General features: G+C 48.8%; 1 protein-coding gene across 10 annotated transcripts in view; it reads right to left on the bottom strand.

The window, feature by feature from the left end:
- CRACR2A (calcium release activated channel regulator 2A) overlaps nucleotides 1–24,251 on the bottom strand; it is a 203,073-nt gene that overhangs the window by 78,398 nt on the left and 100,424 nt on the right. For 9 of the 10 annotated variants that reach the window (XR_016212976.1, XR_016212975.1, XM_051850218.3 and 6 more), the window contains exon 2: nucleotides 1,484–1,732. Coding sequence is in view for 8 of the 10 variants with exons in the window: in XM_051850218.3 (XP_051706178.3) it covers nucleotides 1,484–1,732 (249 nt within the window). In the remaining 2 variants the exon portion in view is untranslated. Of the gene's footprint in view, nucleotides 1–1,483; nucleotides 1,733–19,489; nucleotides 19,608–24,251 lie in introns of those variants that run through there. The other variant, XM_089303762.1, reaches the window with a different exon arrangement.

The following is a 24,251-nucleotide window of genomic DNA, read 5'->3' as shown; positions in this document are numbered from 1 at the left end:
GGGAGTGCAGGGAGTGCAGTGGAGGATGGCCCAAGTGCTTGGGCCCTGCACCCCATGGGAGACCAGGAGAAGCACCTGGCTCCTGCCATCGGATCAGTGTGGTGCACCGGCCACAGCGTGCCGGCCGCGGCGGCCATTGGAGGGTGAACCAACGGCAAAGGAAGACCTTTCTCTCTGTCTCTCTCTCTCACTGTCCACTCTGCCTGTAAAAAAAAAAAAAAAAAAAAAAAAAAATGAGGGTGGGCTGAGCTGGGGTGGTTCTGGGCCTTTCTCTTCTCACTTTGTGCAAGGATTGGGGGCGGGGGGGCGGGGTGTAACAACTCTAGGAGAGCAGGCAAACAGCATCCCATGGGATTGGAGTACATGGCCCATGTTCAGCCCCCAGGCCTCCCAGCTCACACAGGTGAGCAAAGATGGGGCTAACACTAGTGAGGGCCTACATTTCATTGCCCACGTTAAGTGTGTTCTGAGAAACTAGACTTACAGAAAGAAAACCTGACCGCGCGGCAGGCATCTCCCCCTCCGAGAAGCGACTGAGAGAGAGGCTGGGAAGGAGAGCGCTCCTTCCCTGAGACCCTAGTAGGATCTGCGCTTTTATTTCCTGCCATTTGGATGAAGTCATGACTGCGGCATAAGAGACTTAAGGCACCAAGAAACATTTCTGATACTAGACCAGGACTGGGCCAGGGCTGCCCCTGGGCTAACTCCCATCATCACCTACTTCTTTATGGCCACTGAGCTAAGAATAGCTTTTATCTTTCTAAATCATCGAAAAAAATATCAAAAGGAGAAACATATTTGGCAATATGTGAAAATTACATAAAATTCAAATGTCAATGTCCATCAATAAAGCTTTATTGGAACACAGTATTCTCGTTTGTTGACACATTACCGGTGGTGGGTCTTGTGCTATAGTGGCAGAGTTGTGCAGTGAACCCCAGAGTCTCAAAAATTTAGGCTGGGACCTTTACAGAACACTGGACAGCGGCGAGCACTGAAGCTCTGCACACCAGCTCTCCCTCTCTGGGCGTGCCTCAAGCAGTGAAGTGTGATGGGGTTTGAGGGTGAAGACAGATGAGAAACGACCCCTAGAAACACCTTCCTCCCGGGTCACTGCGCCTTACACTGCTGATTCCTGTGGCACACACAGCAGAAGAGATTTCCCTCAACCCAGAGCGTCTTCGTGGAGCCACAGGTTTCAGAAGGTTCTTCTCTGTGCCTTCCTCAAGTCCCCTAGGTTACTACTGCCACTTTCTACGGCCCAGGGGAGTTTCCAAGCCAGCGAAACGAAACAGCTCAAGTCTGACAGCAAATAGAGGCCAGAGATAGAACAAACCCAGGAGGTCTGGCTCCCCCCGAGTCTGGGCTGGTGCTTCCTTCCAGGGCAGAACCGACGCTGTCTTTTCTGTTAAGGATGTCACCCCTGTTGGGGCAAGCTCCAACCCAAGACCAGGAGACCTAGGCCGTGTGGGCCTCCTCTTACCTGCATATCCCTCCTGGCGATGAAGCCCTTGCCCTCAGCATCACACGTCTGGAAGAATTCCTGGGCCTTCCTCAGCATGGCCAGCTGGCCTGGCACCTGCTCCAGGGTCTCCTTCTGCTCCAGGTTGTCTGGGGGATCCACGCAGGCCTCGTTCCCCTTTGGCCCCTGGCCGGGGCTCTGGGGTCTGGAGACCATCTTCCCATTGGCAGCAGCCATGCAGACTCGTTTATTTCCCCGCCTTTTCAGAAGCTGCACGTGGAAGAGAGGAGAGTGGGCGTGGTGAGAATGGAGTGAGGCCGAAAAAGAAGAGGGGACGAGGGTGCAGTGCACAGCCGCTCACGGGGGCATCCTGATAGCCCTTGGCAACCACCTTGTGATTAGCAGAAGCTTTGGACAAGAGAGAAATGTGCCAGGCTTGCTAACACATCAGCCAGCCCATCAAAGTGCAAAGAGATTGGAGAGAAAGCAATTTCCAGATTGAAGGGGGGTGAGGGAGGAAGGCTGATAGTGATTTCTCCCAATATAAGCAACCAAATGACAACAAAACAGAGCCTGATGGGCCAGCTGCCATTCACTGAGTTGTCTACCTACAGGCAGGCACCATGCCGTGGTCTCTACATTCAGCTTCTTCCATGTAATTCTCACGTCTGTCTCAGGAGGATATCACTGTCCCTATTTTAGAATAGTAGAATAGGTCCATTTTACCACTGAGAAAAGGCTGGGTGACTTGCCCACTGACGTTGGTTGAGTGGGATTCGTCCCCCCCAGAACTCATGCCTCTGTTTAAACTGGGATGTCTCAATGATCACGGTTGATGGATTAAGGGTGCAGATTTGGTCCAGCTGTGGTAGCCAGGAAGTGGGACCCAATGGGAGCTCTTTGGGTGGCTGGGGGCCCTGCCTCAGAAGATGGCTCTCCTAAGAGGCCGATTATCATTTCAGACCAGGTCTGGCTTTGGCGCCCTCTCTGCTTCTTGGCCCACCATGTGAAGGCTCCTGTGCCATGGCCAGCCTCCATCAGACACAAGACCATGGGGCCTCCAACTGTAGCTGTAACCTGAAATAAACCTCTTCTTCCCCAAAGAAGAAACTTCCCTGGGTTGTTTCAGCTACAGTAGTGAAAAGCAGACTAATACACCTGACGACACACAGCAAGTTGAGGGTGAAAGCTGAGATTTCATTCCAAGCTCTCCTAAATCGTACAGAGTTGATCCTAACCACACCCTGTCCTAATCCTGCAGCACCACACGCCCAGAGAGCAGTCCTTACTCGGAAGGTCACTCACGGTCAACAGCTTCTTGATGAGCTCTCACCCCACACTGTGGCTCCCCGCCAGGGCTGTGAGTGCTACAGCTCATGCCGGAGAAAGCCTGCTCCTTCCCCAAGGGGTCCATGTTGTACTGGGCTTGCCAGGCCGCGGCCATCTTCAGCCAACACGGAATCACAAACCATACACCTCATGCCCATTCTAAAAGCTCTTCAAGGAGTGTTTCCAGAGTGTCTTGCAGTGGAAGAAGGCAGGCAAGAGGTCTTCACAAAGTTCATGGAAAATGTGCATTGTGGGGAAAAAAAAAAAAACCTACGTGTGGATCTCAGAACTGCTTTGCACCAAAGTAACTTGCCTTTTATTTCCATTTTCCATGAACTCTTTTTTTTTTTTTTTTTTTTTTTTTGACAGGCAGAGTGGACAGTGAGAGAGAGAGAGAAAGGTCTTCCTTTGCCCTTGGTTCACCCTCCAATGGCTGCCACAGCCGGCGCGCTGCCGCCGGCGCACCGCGCTGATCCGAAGGCAGGAGCCAGGTGCTTCTCCTGGTCTCCCATGGGGTGCAGGGCCCAAGCACTTGGGCCATCCTCCACTGCACTCCCTGGCCACAGCAGAGAGCTGGCCTGGAAGAGGGGCAACCAGGACAGAATCCGGTGCCCCGACCGGGACTAGAACCCGGTGTGCCAGCGCCGCAAGGTGGATGCCATGGATGCCACGGAGCCGGCATCCATGAACTCTTGGAGGTATGCTGGTCTAGAAACCGGATTTCTTGTCCAGACTCCACGTGACTTACATGGCCTCTCTTTCCTCACCTGTGCAGTGAGAAGACTGGACCGCCCCCTTTGTTTCTCAGGCCCCTTCCAGCTCTGACAGTCTGTGAGTCTGTGAAATTCCAAAGTTCATGATAGGAGAAAACTAGGCTAATCCTCTGCCTGCAGCACCGGCACACCGGGTTCTAGTCCCAGTCCGGGCGCCGGATTCTGTCCCAGTTGCCCCTCTTCCAGGCCAGCTCTCTGCTGTGGCCAAGGAAGGCAGTGGAGGATGGCCCGAGTGCTTGGGCCCTGCACCCCATGGGAGACCAGGAGGAAGCACCTGGCTTCTGGCTTCGGATTGGCGCAGCGCACTGGCCATGGAAGCCATTTGAGGGGTGGACCAACAGAAAAGGAAGACCTTTCTCTCTGTCTCACTCTCTCTCTCACTGTCCACTCTGCCTGTCAAATATTTAAAAAAAAAAAAGTTAAAAAAAAGAGTGCTCCTGAAATTTTCCTAAATGAAGACTTTCTGGATGTAGACTAAGTCCAAGTTTAAAACCTGTGATAGGCCGGCACTGCGGCTCAATAGGCTAATCCTCCGCCTTGTGGCGCCAGCACACCGGGTTCTAGTCCCGGTCGGGGAGCCAGATTCTGTCCTGGTTGCCCCTCTTCCAGTCCAGCTCTCTGCAGTGGCCCTGGAGTGCAGTGGAGGATGGCCCAAGTGCTTGGGCCCTGCACCTCATGGGAGACCAGGAGAAGCACCTGGCTCCTGCCATTGGATCAGCGTGGTGCGCCAGCCGCAGCGGCCATTGGAGGGTGAACTGACGGCAAAGGAAGACCTTTCTCTCTGTCTCTCTCTCACTGTCCACTCTGCCTGTCAAAAAAAAAAAAAAAATCCTGTGATAACATCTTAAGACACAGTGGCATCCAGTTGATTACAGTTGTGCGTTTTGTGGAGGCCTGGGGAGTATGATGTCCTGGATCATGTCCGGTACGTTTATGTGAATAAGAAAGGGAGAAAAATCAGTGTATCGCCAGGTGGGCTTCTCTGATTGCCAGGCCCTGGGCCTCTGGCTTAGATACCCTGTGACTCCTAAGCAATCTAACTTCAGCCAACATTTCTACCTACCACATCTGCCAAGAGCTGTGGGCCACAGCTGGGAGCCCTGTCGGCCTTCAAAATGAGCTCTGCCCGGTGGAGCCTTGACAAAGCAGAGCAGACGTCCCCCACCCCACCTGGCAGGACAAGCAGTTCCCACCCGATCCCTCTGACCAGCCCCACACCTGGGAAATGTTCTTCCCTGGCATCCCTGTGTGATGTGAATTGACAATCACCTAATCCTCTGTGGATTGGGACTTCCTCCAGAGACAGCTGCCTCAGATGCAAGTCCCAAGCGGGCAAGGGAGTCTCTAGTCGGTTTTTATGTGCCCCGCCCAGCACACCTACATGCAGTTCTGGGCTCCAGAAAGGCTTCTGAATGATGACGGTGGTGACAGATGAGCTCTGTGGTCTGCTGGGTCTCGGCCCCACACTAACCCCACCTGCTGCTCAGAAAAGACCTATCATTCCCTGAGGGCATTCTCTCGTCAGTTGCTTGGCATATCTCATCCTCTTGGAACCTGACATGCCCCTTCAAGGTGGGTGAGAATAGGATTGCCATTATGTAGGTGACCAAACTGACTTTTTGAGATACTAACTTGGATGAAGGTCTCTTCTCACTGCTTCCCTATCATGGGTCCCAGTTGTGGCTTGCTCTTAACTGTCTATGCAGCCCCAAAGGATAATAAACTATGTTTCCTCCCAGAAGCACACTCATCGTTTTAACAGTCTCATCTTTAATTCACCCACTCACTCTCATTCACTGGTCATCACGGAGCAAGCGCTGAGAAATGCAAGCGTGGATAGCAGATAGTCCCTGCCTTTGTTGAATGAGTCTCTGATGGTGGGATTTCAGTCATAGCAATGGCAGTGGACAGCATTGTGGGCTGGGTCCTAAACAGACTACATAATAAACAATTACTACTGACTCGCTGTGTGAGCTTAGGTGAGCTCTTGAGCTACTCTGGGCTTGGAAATCAGCAGAGATTATCTCTCAGTTCCAAATCTGACTTTCCTGGCAGCCTCCCTTCCCTGGCTCTGCTGACCTGGTCACAAGTGACGCATGACTGACATGGAAATGCCAGTGAAACAGCTTTAAAGAAGCCAGCTGTGAGCAGGTGGGAGCCAGGTGCTGTGCCTAACAGACTTTAACCTCAGTTTCTAGCCTGGAATGTGATATACAGTAGGAACTCAATGACTGCTGAATGTAAGTCCAATCTTCTCTTACATTCTGCACAAGGAGTCCCAAAAACATTTGTCTTTCCTTCAGGGAGCTCTAGTTATGGGATCCTGATATCATTATGAGTAAGACCAGAATTCTGTTTCTGAAAAAGTTGGAGCAATAGGGACTGGATGTACCCTCGTGGCTAAAATAAGCAGAAATCTAGGTAGAATATATATTTTAAAGGTGGTTGTCAAGACACTGGACCTCAGGTCATAAAGGACAGTGATCCTGAAACAGGGCTAGGGCTATGGTGGGCCAGGTGAACCCCCTAAAGCACAAAATCAAAGAAGGGATTTACTGTCAGGCATTAAACATATCTTGCACAACTCTAAGAGCAAGACTTTTTCTAAGAGTTAGGTGCCCATACAAAATCTAAAGACATATTCACTCTTAAAGTTATTATTATTATTATTATTATTTTTGACAGGCTGAGTGGACAGTGAGAGAGAGAGACAGGGAGAAAGGTCTTCCTTTTTTCGTTGGTTCACCCTCCAGTGGCTGCTCCGGCCGCCGTGCTGCGATCCAAAGCCAGGAGCCAAGTGCTTCCTCCTGGTTTCCCATGCAGGTGCAGGGCCCAAGGACTTGGGCTATCCTCCACTGCCTTCCTGGGCCACAGCAAAGAGCTGGACTGAAAGAGGGGCAACCGGGACAGATTCCGGCACCCCGACCGGGACTAGAACCCGCGGTGCAGGTGCCGCAGGCGGAGGATTAGCCTAGTGAGCCGCGGCGCTGGCCACTCTTAAAGTTTTACATAAGGTAATGATTACCCTCCTACTGGCCTCACCCACCTCACTTGAGACCAAGCCCTATTCCTGAGAGCTAGAAAAAAATGTTAAAAATGAGTTTCACTTTTGCCAGACCTTATTGCCTAAAGAGTTTTTAGGTCATAGTCCAGGGATGGGAAACCTGTAATTGAAAGCTTGGTGGCCTACTTATGTTGAGGACACCCAACTAAATGCTGCCTACAAGAAATACACTTTAAACATAAGACAGGTTAAAAGTAAGAGGTCAGAAAATATAGACCATATTAACATTAGTAAAGAAAATGCTGCATATTGATTTATATTATATTATATTATAAAACAAAGGATATTAATAGGAATAAAGAAAGTCATTTCATGACAAATAAGTCAATTTGTCAATAGGATATAACAATCCTAAGCATTTATGAGCCTAATAACATAGCTTCAAAATTCATAAAGCAAAAACTGACAAAGCTACAATAAATACACAATCATACTAAAAAATGCCAATAACCTTGTTTCAATAATTAATAAAACAAATAGAAATCAACAGTATCAACCATCTTGACTTAATTAACATTTATAGAACACTCCACCCAATAATAGTGGAATATATTTTCTTTTGAAAAGTACACAAGGAGTATTTACTAAGATAGTCCAAATCTTGGGTCATGAAGGAAGTCTCAGTCAATGTAAAGGATTCAAGTTGGCTGGCGCTGCGGCTCACTAGGCTAATCCTCCGCCTTGCGGCGCCGGCACACTGGGTTCTAGTCCCGGTCGGGGCGCCAGATTCTGTCCTGGTTGCCCCTCTTCCAGGCCAGCTCTCTGCTGTGGCCCGGGAGTGCAGTGGAGGATGGCCCAAGTGCTTGGGCCCTGCACCTCATGGGAGACCAGGAGAAGTACCTGGCTCCTGCCTTTGGATCAGCGCAGTGCGCCAGCCGCAGCGCACCGGCCGTGGCGGCCACTGGGGGGTGAACCAATGGCAAAGGAAGACCTTTCTCTCTCTCTCTCTCTCTCACTGTCCACTCTGCCTGTCAAAAAAAAAAGGATTCAAGTTACACAAAGCATATACTCTGGCCACAGTAAAATCACATTAGAAACCAATAAGAGAAAAGCCTCTGGAAAATTCCCAAATCAGAAACAAAAGAAAACTTCTAAATAATCCCTGGGTCAAAGAAACTATGAACAGGGAAATTAGGAGAGGGCAATGAGGCTCCGTGGAGTAAGCTGCCACTTAGGAAACCCTCATCCCCATTGGAGTGCCTGTTTGAGTCCCAGTTACTCCACTTCTGATCCAGCTTCCTACTGATGCATTTGGGGAGCAGCAGATAGTGGTCCAAGTACTCGGGTGCCTGCCACCCATGTGGGAGATCTGGATGGAGTTCTGCCTCTTGGCTTCAGCCTGGTTCAGCCTTGGCTGTTGCAGGCATTGGGGAGTGAACTAGCAGAAAAAAGATCTCCCTGTGTATGTGTGTGTGTGTCTCTCTCTGTGTTCTACCTTTCAAAAAATAAATAAATAAAACTTCAGAATAATTCAAAGTATTTTTACTAAATGAAAACAAAAGCACAATATATCACATTTTGTAGGATGTTGCTAAAGCAGCACTCAGGAAAAAAACTGACAGCACTTGTCATACATTATTAGGAAAGAAGCAATGTGTGACTGCAAACCATAGTGATGCTATTTTGAGTCCCTCTCTCTCAGAAGGGTGATGACTGCTGACCATCTGTCAACCTAATTGGTATCGCCCGCTAGCCATAAAGTTTAAGTGCTGTCACAAGTCTATGATCAGATGGACAGCCCAGCTGGACACCTGAGTGGCTACCTAGTAAAGGAATGTTGTAACACAAGTGCCAACCTCAAAGTACCCATTAAGTTGCAAATGTATAAAACATTGCCCCTTCTGCCACTCTGTGTGTAATAAACCTGGCTATAGTTATGTCAGGTCTCAGACCACTTGCTGCCCAAGTATGGAATTCTCTCTATAAGTAGCCCTAATAAATTCTGATTCTTTTTTTAAAAAGATTTACTTCTTTATTTGAAAGAGAGAGAGGAGAGAAAGACAGAGAGAGATCTTCCATCTGCTGGTTTACTCCCCAAAATGGCTGCAATGGCTGGGGCTGGGCCAGGCTGAAGCCAGGAGCTTCTTCCAGGTCTCCCATGTGGGTTCAAGGGCCCAAGGACTTCAGCCATCCTCTGTTGCTTTCCTGGGTGCATTAGCAGGGAGCTGGATCAGAAATAGAGCAGCAGGGACTCGAACTGGCGCCCATATGAGATGCTGGTGCTGCAGACAGCAACTTAACCCAATGCGCCACAGCGCCGGCCCTAACTCTCCAATCCTTATATGGAGCCTCCTTCTGTTTTGGTCTCAGGATTCTGCTAACTTGGGGCCATTACATGCTCTATTCCACCCAAATTCTGGTAAGAAAGGTCTCAAATCTTGACCTCAGCTTCCATCGTAACAGGAGAATAAAATAAATAATAAAGGCCAGAGCAGAAATAATAAAGGCCAATGAAATAGAAAGAAATGAAACAATAGAGAAAACCAACAAACCTAAAAGCCTGTTCTTAGGGCCAGCACTGTGGTGTAGTGAATAAAGCCACCACGTGCAGTGCCCGCATCCTATATGGGCGCCAGTTTGAGTCTCGGCTGCTCACTTCCAATCCAGCTCTCTGCAATGGTCTGGGAAAGCAGTGGAAGATGGCCCGAGTCCTTAGGCCCCTGCACCCATGAGGGAGACCCGGAAGAAGCTCCTGGCTTCAGATCAGCACAGTTCCGGCCATTACGGCCAATTGGGGAGTAAAAGGGCGGATGGAAGACCTCTCTCTGCCTCTCCTTCTCTCTCTGTGTAACTCTGACTTTCAAATAAATAAATCAATCTTTTAAAAAATTAAAATAAATAAAAATAAATGCCTGTTCTTGAAACCAAGCCCCTGTTCAGTACATGAAGTGCAGACCCTGGATACCATCTGGTTCTAGTCTCTCAAGGCCTCCCAGCCTTCCTTCATTAAGATTAAAGTGTCCTTGCCCTGATTTTGATTGCAAATCAACCTCTTACTAAAATTAGCAAGCTGTGTTGATGGAACGGTGCAGCTGGCCACACAAGTTTTCATCACAGGACTCATGAGGTCATTTGTTTCCCCACTAGGTAACATCTTGATGTTGGGTCTCGTCTCAAGCAGTTTCTTTTCCAGGCCTAGAGCAGAAAGTAGCTATCACTTGCATGTAGTTCCCAGACTGCAGCCCATTCTTCCATCATCAAAATTCCATTAAGGACACAATATTTTTAACCAGTTGAAGAACAGCCATAAGCTCTACCGAACCAGCTAGGCCCTTGCACAGGAGCTGGACATGTACCTTGAGCCCCAACTTGAACCTGTAAGAACCTTCCCTGCTAACCCCTCAAGGAACCTGGAAATCCAATGACAGCTGCCCAGCTCCCTGCTCTGACGCTGCAATGAATGCCTCCTTTCTCCCACCCCCACCCCCTCCAGGGATGGTTGTTCTGCGAGTTGGGCGAGCAGACTCAGTTTGGGGGTTTTATAGCAACTCCTCCAACCAGTCTGGGGGGTTGTTCCGAATCATTCTTGGAGAAGATCAATAAAGAGGAAAGATAAATTACAATATCAGGAATCTGAGAGGTGATACTATTACAGACACTATAGACTTTCAATGGCTAATAAGGGAATATTACAAACATCATGCCCATAAGTTTGAAAATGTAGATTTTATGGACAAATCCCTAGAAAAACAATGAATATTAAAGTTCACTCAAGAACAAATAGATCACATGAATAACCCTCTACCTAGTAAAGAAATTGAACTAATAATTTAAAATCTCCCCACAAGAAAACTTTAGGTCAATGTAAGTTAAACTGATGAATTCTACCAAATACCCAACACCCATTCTGCATAGATTCTTCTAGAAAATTAAGGAGTACGAAATACTTCTATCACTGGCAGAGGCTGGCTTGTCTTGGTTCCTTTTCACCGACAGAGTAATGGATTATAGGTCAAAGAGATGGAAGTAGGAATAGTGAAGACAAATTATTGACATACATCCCAGGGAGGAACAGGCCAGTTGAGAGAGCTCATGCCACTTTCTTCCTGGTTTGGGATTTCTGTCCCTAAGGTAAGAGGGGTGCTGACTGGTGATGTGGTTGTGACGCTCATGGTTGGCATTTGTGATTGACAGCTGGGAGCTGCATACTTCTGGACTCTGCACACGTGGCTACAAACCACTTTTTTAGTTTGGCTGAGCTCCCATTTTATCAGGATGCTTTAACAAGTTAAACCGCAAAGTGGGTGGTCTTGGGTGGATCTTGTGTGGCTCCTCCCTAGTTGCTCATGTCTATTATCTCCCCAACACTTCCTAACACATTTGACAAGGCCAATATTACCCTGATAACTAAACTGGATAATGACATTACAAGAAAAAAAGAATAACAAAGGCCAATATCCCTCATGAATATAGATTCAAAAGTTTTATAGGAAGTTTTAGCAGGCTGATCCAACATCATATATAAAAAGTATAACACATTCTGATCAAGGTAAGTGTTACCCCAGAAATGCAAGGAGGGCTTAACATTTCTTTCTTTTTTGTTTTAGATTTATTTATCCACTTGAGAGGCAGAGCTACAGACAGAGCGGGAGAGACAGAGAGAGAGGTCTTCCAGCTACTGGTTCACTCCCCAGATGGCTGCAATGGCAGGAGCTGAGCAGATCTGAAGCCAGGAACCAGGAGCTTCTTCCGGGCTTTCCACGTGGGTGCAGGACCCAAGCACTTGGGCCATCTTCCACTGCTTTCCCAGGTCATTAGCAGGGAGCTGGATGTGAAGTGGAACAGCCAGGACTCAAACTGGCACCCACATGGGATTATCAGGCTGTGCCAGCCCTGGGCTTAACATTTCAAAACAACAATATAATTCACCATACTAACAATTTTCAATAGATAAAAGTATATTCATTTCAACGGATGCAGAAAAGCATTTATAATATCTACTCCTGATGTGAAAACAACAACCTCTCAATGAACTAGAAATAAAGGAACACCTGGAAAAATGGGTGTCTGCAAGAAAGAACACCGGCTAACATCACGTTTACTGGGGAGAGACCGAACACTCTCCCCAAGGCAAAGGAAAAGACAAGATCCATCCTTACCACTGCTGTTCAGTTTTGTGATGGAGATTCCCAGTGGAAAGAAAGAAAATACATTCAGATGGGAAAGGAAGAAGGAAAGCTGCCTTTATTTCCAGGCTATCTGTGTACAGAAATCCAGTGGAATTCAAAACAAAGTAACAGAAACTAATAAGTGAGTTTGACAAGGCTGCAGGACATAGGCTCCACACAGAAAAAACAACTGTGTATCCATGTACCAGACATAAAAGCTGAAGTAGAAATAATATTTATAACAGCATTAAAATAGGAAATACCTAGGGATATAGCTAAGAAAGAATCATGATGCTTATACAATGAAAAGTACAAAGTACTGATGCAAGAACATAAAACCTTAAAAAAAGAGAGACAGATTTTCCATGGGAAAAAATCAGTTTTATTTAGATTTCATTTCTTATTCAATGATTTGTTTTAGTCCCAGTCAAAATTCTACCAGGGTGTTTTTTTGTTGTTGTTGTTGTTGTTTTTTTTTTTTTTGGTAGGAATTGCCAAACTGACCCAAAATTCACATAGAAATGCAAAGGACCTAGAACAGTCAAAACAACTTTGAAAAAGAAGAATACAGTTGGAAGACTCTCACTACCTGATTTTTAAGACTCATTATAAAGCTACAGTATTCCAGAGAGTATAGTAGAGTGACAGAAAGACACACAAATAGATAAATGGAACATAATACAGAATAGAGAATACAGAAAGAGACCAATACATAAAATTATTTTTGACAAAGATGCAGGCAATTCAGAGGATAAATTGTAGGTTCTCAACAAATGGTACTTGAATTATTGGGTACCCATTTGGAGGAAGAAATCAATTCATACTGGGTATCATACATCAAAGCTAACTCAAAGTGTATCGTAGATCTAAATGTAAAACATGAAAATATAAAGCTTCAAGAAGAAAACAGATTTGTGATCTTAGCAGAGGTAATTTCTTATGTGAACTAGCAATAGTACAATTCATGCAAAAACTTTGATACACTGGAATTCATTAAAATTAAAAACTACTTTTTGAAGGACATCACTTAAGAGAATGTCACAGGGCCAGCACTGTGGCGTAGTGGGTAAAGCTGCCACCTGCAATGCTGGCATCCCATACAGGCCACAGGTTCAAGTCCTGGTTGCTCCACTTCTCATTCAGCTCCCTGCTAATATATCTGGGAAATAAACAGAGGATGGCCCAAGTCCTTGGTCCCCTCCACCCACATGGAGACCAGGAAAAAGCTCCTGGCTCCTGGCTTCAGCCTGGCTTAGCCCCAGCCATTGCAGCCATCTGGAGAGTAAACCAGTGGATGGAAGATCCCTCTCTCCCTCTCTCTCTATCTCAAAAAATACCAAAATCTTAAAAAAAAAAAAAAAAGAAAAGAAAAGAAAGAAAGTTAACTTTTCCAGCAATTCCACTCCTGGGAATTGACCCAAGGAAAATGAAATCAGCTTATAAAAGTTATCTGTACATTCATGTTTATTGCAGTTCAATTCACAATAGCTAAGATATGGAATCAACCCAGATGTCCAACAACTGTTGACTGGATAAAGAAATTCTAATATATATATATATATATATATATACACTATGGAATGCTACTCAGCCATAAAAAAGAATGAAATCCTGTCTTTTCCAATAAAATAGATGCAACTGGAAACCATTATACTTAGTGAAACAAGCCAGTCCCAAAAAGACAGATACCCTATATTTTCCCTGATCTGTGGTAACTAACAGAATACTAAAAATGTAATGTATAGGAGTGAAATATTTTTGGTGCTGCTGCATTTTGATTGCAGCCGGTCACATGAGGTCAAGGGTAGACCATTCCACTTGTGGCATCATGTTGGTGCTCAAAAAAGTTTCCAGGGCCGTGTTGTGATGTAGCAGGTTAAGCTGCCACCTGCAACACCTATATCCCATGTGAGTGCCAGTTTCGTCCAGCTGCTCCACTTCTGATTCAGCTCCCTGCTAATGTGCCTGTGAAATCGGTGGAGGATGGCCCAAGTGCTTGTGTCCCTGCCACTCACATGGGAGACTGCGATGGAGTTCCAGGCTCCTGGCTTCAGCCTGGCCCAGCTGTAGTCATTGTGGTCATTTGAGGAGTGAACCAGTGGAAGATTTCTCTGTCTCTGTCTCTCTGTAACTCTGCCTTTCAAATAAATAAATAATATCTTTTTTTAAAGCTTCCAATTTGGGGGCATTTCGGATTTGGTGTTTTCCTGTTGGGGATGCTTATCCTATGCACACAATGGATTGCTAATCCTCATGAAAGGGAATGAACTGTTGATCTAAGCAACAGCAACAAAACGGATGAATCTTGAAGTAATCATGTCAGTGAAAGAAGCCTTATCAAAATTTGAAAAGCTTATCAAATTGCAGATATTAAATACAGAGAGTTAATTGTAGGTCAATAGCTCAGTGAATACATTTTCTTAGAATGGGCCTGGACCAGAACCACAGGCCTTGCAAACCCAGCCCAGTCTATTGTATTTATCCTCCGCAACCTGGTTCTTCCTTTCACATTCTACCGTGGCAAGCAGAAAATGGATGAAAATCAAGCAAACCTCTCAATCCATTTGTGCAGGGAGCGAAATGAACCCCCAAATAGAGGCAGGACAGAGCCCCTCCTGGAGGCCATTTCTCCAAGTGAGTTCGGCCTGCTTTCTCTCACCTTGCATCCCCTGGCTGGGCCTGCAGTCTGGCTGAGTCATTCAAGGACAAGGGGAGACCCAGCAACAGAGGAGTTTCTGCTTTGCGTTGGAAACAAAGCTGAAGTCCTGCCATGAGTTCTGCCGCCTCCCATTCGGAGAAGGCCCAAGGGCGCCTTAATCTCTGGGCTAGACACGGGTTGTTGTTTTATAGATTTTTCATTAGACCAACAGACGGTACACCCATAAAGGGGGAAATGGTGGGGTACAAGCTGAAGAGAAGAGAGAATATTTTCTATCTGCCTGCTTCTGTGAGAGTTCCCAGGCGGCTCTTCTCCCTCAAGAATGGCTCCATGGCTGCCTTCGTGCGCCCAGGTAGATTTCTCAGTGACTCAGTCATTCCTAGGCTTCAGCAACTGCTATAATCAGAAAGTTCATAGCTTAAACCCAAATGCCCCCTATGGATTCTCAGCTAATTTCCCCTTTATTCTAGGCTCAGAAAGATGGGGGCACCCCCTTGCACCGCCGTTGCACAGCTGAAAGCAGCTACTGGATCACCTTGGATTCCTTTGAATCCCTCCTGCAGCAGACAGCATCTCTAGGATCCACCGCAGTTTCTCTAACTGCCCAGGCTTCAGGGGGAGGAACACTGCGTGGGCGGCAGCACCCCCCAAGTCTCAGGGCTGACCTCGGAGCCGGCAATGTGGCCAGAAGGCAGGGAGAGGGTCAGGGCGTGTCACGCTGTGCAGGGGGCAGCAGGCTGCTGAGCCACAGGTTTCGCAGGCAGCTCCAACAGGAATGCACGCAGGTGCCCCTTGTGGAGTGGGACCGAGTGGGGCCCCTGGAAAGGAGCAAGTTCAGGAAGAGCCGAGGGCCCAGAGAGGGGTGGGGCAGCTTCCTTGGGCTGCTGTAACAAGGACCAAACGCTGCAAGGCTTAACTCAGCAGAAACCCATTCTCCCATGATCCTGGGCGCTTCAAGTCCAAAATCCAGGCATCCGCAGGGCCGCCCTCCCTCTGAGACTCTGGGTTGGACCCTTCCTTGTTTCTTCCTGGCTTTAGGTGGTGGCCTTCCCTGGCTTGCAGCTGTGCAACTCCAACCATCACAGCCTCTGCCCCTGCGTCTCTCTTCACGCCGTCCTCCTCCTCTTACAAGGACGCCAGCCCTGCGGGGTCAAAGGCCCACTCCAACACCTCGTCTTAGCGTGACCTGCAATGACCCTGTTTTGAAAGAAGGCCATATTCTGAGGTCGTGGGGGGTCAGGTCTTCAACAGATCTTTATAGGACCACAACTCCATGTATGACAGGTGTTGGAGACGCTATGTCAGTTACCTCGCCCAACAGGCAAAGGGCTTGATATGCCAAGCCCATCGGTCCCTGAGTGAGCCCTGCTCCTGTAGGGAGTGAATTCCACAGCATCTGGCTTGCCTTGCGTGCTGTGGCTCTGAAGAACCTCCACCCGCAAAGCAGAGACATGGACAGAAGCATCTAGAAGTTGCTGGAGGACACTGAAATATCCCGGCTCCAGGGATGGGGGTAGCTCACCAATAGCACCTGCTGCGAGGCACCCATGGGAAAGAGGGACGCTGGCCATCTGCATGGCAGACGGGACAGGAGAGAATGGGGAAAGGCAGGGAAAGGAAGCCCAGACAATGCTTTCTTCTCTTTCCCCATGGAAGACAGGGGCACCACCTGCTCGGGCTCCGTGCGGGCAGTGCCAAATGTCCGCAGGTTCCAATCCTGGCTCTACCTCTTCCTAGCTGCATCACTGAGTGAGAGATTTAACTCCTTCAGGCCTCAGTTTGTCCATCTGTAAAATGCAGATGACGGTGCCTGCGTCAGGGGAGGACATGGGAGGCACCTGGTAAACTAACACAAGCCAACAACTTTTACTGCTTAAACATATTGCGGGAGGCTGATGCTTCAGGCCTGGCCTGCAGGCTCCCCGCTTGCCCATGGCTTACACAAACTGTCTTGTTCCTTATCTCCACTTCTTTTGCGGAGCAGGAGGACCTGGTCAGGCCAGATCCCATCTCACTGCCTGTGGGCTTCAGGGACTGCCACAGTGAGAGAGGGAAAGAACTGTCATCCATCTAGTGACACGCTATGGCACCTGACACCAGACACCTGCAGCTCTCTGGCCACACCAGCAACCCCCTTCCTTGTAGCCCCTTTGTAAGCCCCAAAACACCCTCCTCCAGCAGAGTGGTGACCTTGAGACCCGGATGGCTGCTGCCCTCTCATCTGGCAACAGATGTAGTGTTCCCTGTCCTTCACCCCGAGCCCTTGTCCTCGTTATTTTGACTGGCACCGGGAACAGGGACTGAGCTTTTGGTAACAAAACTGTGCCTGGTGCACAGTCAGCAGTTGGTAAGTGTCAGCTCTGATCATCATTTCTAAGGCTTTTCCAGAACTGTCCTTTTTCAGCTCACAATTCTGGTAGAGAGACGACCCCTTGGGAGGTAATGAAAGCATGAAAGACACAAACTAACAGTGACATTAATTGAGGTTTAACGAGAACCTTCATTCCAATTATTTCGTTTCTATAGTGGTCCTGTGCGGCTGTCACAATTGGCCATCCCTTCTCTCTTTCATTAATGAGAATCTCACTGTCCGAGAGGCTAAGGGAGCCGTCCAGAGCCATGAAGCAGGCAGGGTTGGAGTCCACCACAGTAAGTCAAAGGATCAGGTGTGTACCGGGGCTACACTTGTTTGCAGGGACTTGACAAAGGGAGGTTGTTCAGCATCTCCCCGGCAGTGAGAACACCCCACATGTTCTGTCCTGCTGTCACCCCTGTTGATGCCACCAGGGCTTCCTCCCTTGCCACCCTTTCTGGAGGCTTTGGCCTCTGTACCCGTAGTACTTGCTGATTGTTCCATGCCTTAGGCATGCTTTGTCCAGCTAGCTAGATTTCCAAATGTATAACGTCTTATTCCTTCCTTGAAAGCAGAAAGGACCTGTCTCAGCACAGCTTAGTCAGTATGAAATTGATATTTGATGATTTAAATGAATAAATGCCCCATGGACTCCCAGCCTGGTACCTTGCATATAACAAGTACTCAATAAACATGTGTTACCTTCTAGTGAGTGAGGACCAAGAGTGCTAAGTATCTGGGGTGCAGTGAAAAATATAAATTTGATATTTGACCTGGTTTCTAGCACAGAGCTGCTGAAACCCTTGGTGCTCCCTGAGTGACAGGAATGTCTTTGAGGGGCCAGTGTTGTGGCACCGCAGGTTAAACTGCAACCTGCAACTCTGGCATATGGTATCAGAGCGCCGGTTAGAGTCCCAGTTCCTCTGCTTCCAATCCAGCTCCCTGCTAATGTACCTGGGAAAGCAGCAGAAGATGCCTGGACTCCTGTCATACATGTAGGAGACCCAGATAGAGTTCCCGGCTCCTGGCTTTAGCCTGGCCCAGACCTGGACATTACAGCCATTTAGGGAGCAAACCCATGGATGGAAGATGTTTTTCTCTGTCTTTCCCTGTCTGCCATTCTGCCTTTCAAGTAAATACAATAAACTTTTTAAAAAAAGTGTCTTTGATTATTCATGATGGGCTCCTTTCAACTTACTGGAGTTTATGCTAAAGAGGGGACTCTTGATGGGAACCCAACACTGATCGGAGGGTTGGAACTTTCAGCCCCACCTACTGACCCCGGGGGTGGGGAGGGTAGGCGGGGCCTGAGTTCAATCACCCGCAGTGGATGACTTAAATCCCTGCAGGAACGGAGCTGGACCCGGAAGCTCCACCCCACACATCCACTTTCCCTGGCCTTGTGCACCTCTTCCATTTGGGGCTTCCTGAGTTGTACCCTTTAAAAATGAGTAATAATGAGTAAAACGTGCTCCTGAGTTTGGTGAGTCATGCTAGCGAATTATTAAATGCACGGAGGGGTTGTAGGTATCCTTGAATTCATAGCTGGTTGGTGTGAAGTGTGGGTGGAATCCTGGGACTTTTGACCAGTGTCTGATGCACAGTCTTATGGAACCAAACCCTTAACCTGTGGGGTCTGCACTAACTCCACATAGTGTCAGAACTGAGCTGAATGATAAGATATACATTTGGTGTCAGAAAAAAGGACAACTAATATTTAATGACCAGTCACCAGGGTGGAGCAGGGGAAAGCCCTGATCTGGCATCTATTACTATGCTGTGAGTACTCCTACCATGGCCTGTGGGGAGCAACCCGGACTGGACTAAGTTACTGGAATTAAGACTTATTCTATGCATCTGCTCTCCCACAATATGGCGCTGGGAGAGGAGAAAACAGCTTCTACGCAGCTGCCTCTTGCCAACTTGAGTGATGACCTCCAGGAGCTGATCCTGCTCCTGATTGGAGGAGAGCAGCGTACTCGGCGTGTGGGCAGCCGAGTTGGGATTGGCGGAAGAGGACTATAAAGGAGGAGAGAGACAACATGCACCAGGAACATCTAAGGGGAACATCTAAGGGAACACCTGTGCAGCCCCCGAGAGAGCCGGCTGGCGGTGTGCCGCTCCCCCGCGGAAGTGGGGAATGTGGCAGGGGGAACCGCCCTTCCACGGAGGCGGAAGGGTCGGTAGCCAACCCGGGAAGAACCAGCAGCAAACCCGGGGAGGGCCGAGTAGACAGAAGAACAGCACAGGGTTTTGTGTCGTTCCTCCACGAAGAGGGGGAGCGACAATGGCCTGTATCAATCCCCAACCATCAGTCTTACTTGGGAGGAAAGCGCTTTAACCAAACTCCGGCTTCACAGGTGGCCTAGAAGTTACTCACGCCTGTGCCGCTCCTATGGGCCCCGTGGTTCTGGGCAGAGCCTCTGTGGAACCAGGAGATGAGGCAGAGGGGAGGATCCTTTCAGAGAGCAACAAAGATGCTGAGCTGCTGCTCACAGGGCCCCTCCCCACCCCCATCCCTGCCCCACCCTGCTCAGGACCAAGGATGCAGTCCAGAAACCAGGCTATTCCCCTGCCCATAGCAGACTGTTATTGCTCCTTGGGCACACGGTGGAGAGGGGCTCTGCACAAATGCCGTCCCTTCTCTCTGCTGGGCAGCAATGCAAATCCCAAGGCCACGCTGCCCGAGTCACTAGAACTACAGAGAGGCTTCCTAAGTTCTCGGAACTCCTCTTCCTCACCTGTGGAAGGAAGGGCCAGGGTAGCGCCACACAGGTGTTAGATATTCTTCTTCTTCATGTGGTTGGGATCAAGTGGGCTCCCTTCACCCCACATTACTCTAACAAAACAAAGCGAAAGAGAAAGAAATGACGTACAGAGATCTCACCGAGAGGCCGGGCATCTAACACTGCCTCCCCCAGCTGGCTGGCTGGATTCTGGGCTGTGATCTCACCAGCCGGAAAGGAAGACGCCCTGCCAACCCATGTAAAGGAGCAGGTGAGTAGAGGCCCCTTTGAGAGGGGGCAACCTAGGCCAGCGCCGCGGCTCACTAGGCTAATCCTCCGCCTTGCGGCACCAGCACACCGGGTTCTAGTCCCGGTCGGGGCGCCGGATTCTGCCCCGCTTGCCCCTCTTCCAGGCCAGCTCTCTGCTGTGGCCAGGGAATGCAGTGGAGGTTGGCCCAAGTGCTTGGGCCCTGCACCCCATGGGAGACCAGGAGAAGCACCTGGCTCCTGCCATCGGATCAGCGCGGTGCGCCGGCCGCGGCGGCCATTGGAGGGTGAACCAACGGCAAAGGAAGACCTTTCTCTCTGTCTCTCTCTCTCTCTCACTGTCCACTCTGCCTGTCAAAAAAAAAAAAAAAAAAAAAAAGAGAGAGAGAGAGGGGGCAACCTTTCTACCATGGTGGCTGTCCTTGGTGCCTTGGCTGCAACCAGCATCCTTTCTCCTCAAATGAGGTCCAATTTCCTTGTTGCAGCCTTGAGGGAGAGAAGGAACAGCTGCCTCCTACCTCTACAACATATCTCTGCAAGGTCTGGGCAAGCATTGTTAAACACCGCCCTTCATATTTCTCCTGCTCTCTTACAAGATACATTAAAGGCCTTCAATAATGGGCCGAGGTCCCTGTGAGGAGGTTGCTGTTCACCCTAATTCCTCTAATAATTAGTGGTTGTAAACCACTTTGAAGATAAAAGGCATCTTCGAAGAGCTAAGTCCTATTATGATTAGCTTTGCAATATTTCTTTGCTGATGCTGATGAGCACATCAAAGCCAAACATAGCCACAGCATGAGAGCTGCTGGTTAATTAGATGTATTTCAAGGCGGCTGGTATATATTAAAGAAACTGCTGCAAAATTTATCAACATTAAAAAAGTATCTGCTCTCTTCCCAATAGGAACACACTCTTCACAAAGGCTGTCAGTGCTAATGCTTGCAACACAGGCACGGGGAGAGGACCCAGTGCTAATAGGCACTCCGGGCCTGGAGGAGAAAAGCAAGCTAACACCTGGCTTTGTACAACACCTTCCCGTTGCCGACATGATTCTACCGATCCTGCCTGATTTTGTTTTGTTTCTGTAATCATGCTGTGATATAAGCAAGTAATGGAGCACTCTCCCTGCTTCATAGATGCTATAAGTACGTAGGATCACAGGTGGCAGAGGAGGTACATCAGGCTGCCATAGCTGCAGACCTATTATCAAGGCAACATCATGGAGGCTCCACCCAGACTCCCTCGGGTTTGTGTGCGCCCTCCCTCAGCTTCTCCATGCCTTGGCTTCTAACACCTGCACCTGCGAATCTTAGACGGTAGATCTTGGTCCACATGGGCAGAGTAAGAAGTGCCTGGAAGCTTCCTCCTCCCCTGTAAGTAGAGAAGTAGAAGTAGAAATGCTTGGTGCCCTTGCCCCCAGTAGAAAAGCTCCGTACTCCTGACCCTATGCCCTTTAGAACACTATTGTGGAACAGAGGCTGGAAGTTTGCCCAGGATGTCTGGCTTCTTCCCTTCTCCTGTCCTGTTTCCCACGCCTTTCCCAGATTCCTTCATGAATCATTGACCTGCAAATTAAATGGGGACCCAACCCGAGACAATGCTCTTGATCCAGCACCAATGACAGTATCTTACGTATACGTTCGATGGAATACATTCTCCCAGGTTCCCTCAGTTTTTTTTTTTTTTTTTTTTTTTTTTTTTTTTTACAGGCAGAGTGGACAGTGAGAGAGACAGACAGAGAGAAAGGTCTTCCTTTGCTGTTGGTTCACCCTCCAATGGCCGCAGCGGCCGGCGCACCGCGCTGATCCGATGGCAGGAACCAGGTGCTTCCTCCTGGTTTCCCATGGGGTGCAGGGCCCAAGCACTTGGACCATCCTCCACTGCACTCCCGGGCCACAGCAGAGGGCTGGACTGGAAGAGGGGCAACCGGGGCAGAATCCGGCGCCCCGACCGGGACTAGAACCTGGTGTGCCGGCGCCACAAAGCAGAGGATTAGCCTAGTGAGCCGCGGCGCAGGCTTCCCTCAGTTTCAATCCCTCCCTTCCAAGTCTCCCACCCTAAATATCCATCTTTTCTGTGCCTGACCCCATACCCTCAACTCTTACTTGATTATTCTCAACGCCCTAGAATCATGATGTTCCAACTCCTTCTGGAAAAAAATGGGTCATTGTGCTCCGCCCAGCCACATGGAAGGCACTGAACCAGACAGATGCTGTGTGAGATACAGAGTTGTATTTCAGACCACGATGTCCCCGATGAACTTATAACCTGGCAGAGGCTGTGATAAGAGCCTGGAAACAATGAGAGCGACAACTCTGAGTGGTCCTGGAAAGTGAAACCACCCCCTCCACACGGTACCATCACGGCTCACACCCCCTCCACACGGTACCATCGCGGCTCACACCCCCTCCACACGGTACCATCACGGCTCATACCCCCAGCACACGGTGCGACCCCAGCTCATACCCCCTCCACACGGTACGACCCCGGCTCACACCCCCTCCACACGGTACCATCACGGCTCATACCCCCAGCACACGGTGCGACCCCAGCTCACACCCCCTCCACACGGTACGACCCCAGCTCACACCCCCTCCACACGGTACGATCGAGGCTCACACCCCCTCCAGCACACGGTGCGACCCCAGCTCACACCCCCTCCACACGGTACGACCCCGGCTCACACCCCCTCCACACGGTAGGACCCCGGCTCATTTACTTCATTTGGAAAGCAGAAGCTACTGTCAACTCCTTAAGAAAACAGAACTCAGCTGTGGTGGAGATAATCCGAATGAATGGATAATCCATGAAAGAGGAGGTTTTATTTAAATCTGGTTTGAATCACTACTATTATTTAAATAATGGCACTTTAGGAAGCTGTTTTAGAAAAACTAGGTAATTCACAGTAGGAAAACAGCTAATTAATAACAGAGGTGGACTCAATCTGCCAAATTCTTTAAAATCTGTTTCGTCATCTATAAAATGAGGCTAATGAGTCTTATTTTGTGGAATTGCTGTAAGGGTTACATAAAAATAATGTAGGGGCTGGCGCTGTGGTGCAGCGGGTTGGGCCGCCACCTGCAATGCCAACATCCCATGTGAGTGCTCTTCAAGCCCTGGTGGCTCTTCCTCTCATCCAGCTCCCTGCTAATGCACCTGGAAAAGCTGCAGAATATGCACCAAGTACGTGGGTCCCTGCCACCCACGTGGAAGACCTGGATGGAGTTCCTGGTTCCTGACTTTGGCCTGGTCCAGCTGTGGCCATTGCGGGCATTTGGGGAGTGAACCAGCAGATGGAAGACCTTTCTCTCTGTCTCCCTTTCTCTCTCTCTCTCTCTCTCTCTCTCTCTCTGTAACTCTGCCTTTCAAGTAAATAAGTTAATCTTTTAAAAAAAAATGTGCAGAGTATCAAAGATACCTGGCACAATAGGAACCACATAGTAGGTGACTGTTATTATTATTTCCATATTTCATATTCCTGAGACAAAGTACAGTTCATGCACATTTCAGAGACTCTTAATACATGATGGCAAACTGCCTTCCAGGAAACAGTTAAACAGAGCCATACAAACTCTGCCCACAAGGGAATCTATCGAAAATGCACACTTGATTTGCTCTTGGGAGAAATCTGAAACTCATGGGGCCACAGCTGCCTCTGTAGTGTCATCCCCCAGCTCCTTTGCCACAACCTCTGCCCGCCACTCTTTTGAGCCTTGACATCACACCATTCCCTTGTGTGGCATGATCTTCCCTTTGTCTCTGGTAGCTACTACGAGGACTTAACATCTTAAGAGCATTTAGACTGAGGCAACAAAAACATCACAGACTGGGTGGTCTATAAACAACAGAGATTTGTTTCTCCCGGTCCTGGAGGCTGACAGTCCAAGATCAGGAGGCAACAGGGTCAGGTCCTGCCAACATGGGTGGGTGCACTCTGCCAACTCCTCAAAGCAGCCTTGCATAGCAGAAGAGAGCAGCGGAGCTCATTCAGGCCTGTTTAATCAATAAGGGTACTAAAGTGCCCTCATGAGAATTGCTTCTCAAAGGTTTCATTCCCTGGGACCAACCATTTTGGGGGTTAGGTTTCCAACTTACAAATTTTGGGGGACATAATTATTCAGCCTGAAGTATTCTACCCTTGCCCCCCAAAATTCACATCTTTCTCACATGCACAATACATTTATTCCATCCGCAAAGCCTTAGCTTGTTCTAGCATCAGCTCAAAAGTCAGAAGTCTAAAGTCTCATCTAAGTCAGATGTGGAAAGGACCAGTGCTGTGGCGACGCAAGTATCCCGGCTGCTCCACTTCCGATCCAGCTCTCTGCTATGGCCTGGGAAGGCAGTAGAAGATGGCCCAAGTGCTTGGGTTCCTGCATTCACACGAGAGACCTGGAAGAAGCTCCTGGCTCCTGGCTTTGGATCAGCCCAGCTCTGGCCATTGTAGCCATTTGGGAAATGAACATCAGCAGCTGGAAGACCTCTCTCTGTCTCTCCCTCTCTGTCTGTGACT

The sequence above is a fragment of the Oryctolagus cuniculus genome, chromosome 9 (genome assembly GCF_051225735.1).
Source record: "Oryctolagus cuniculus isolate XC-2025 breed Fujian yellow rabbit chromosome 9, ASM5122573v1, whole genome shotgun sequence".
Taxonomy (NCBI): domain Eukaryota; kingdom Metazoa; phylum Chordata; class Mammalia; order Lagomorpha; family Leporidae; genus Oryctolagus; species Oryctolagus cuniculus.
The sequence above is the reverse complement of the archived record's forward strand: the minus strand, read 5'-3'. Positions and strand labels throughout refer to the sequence as shown.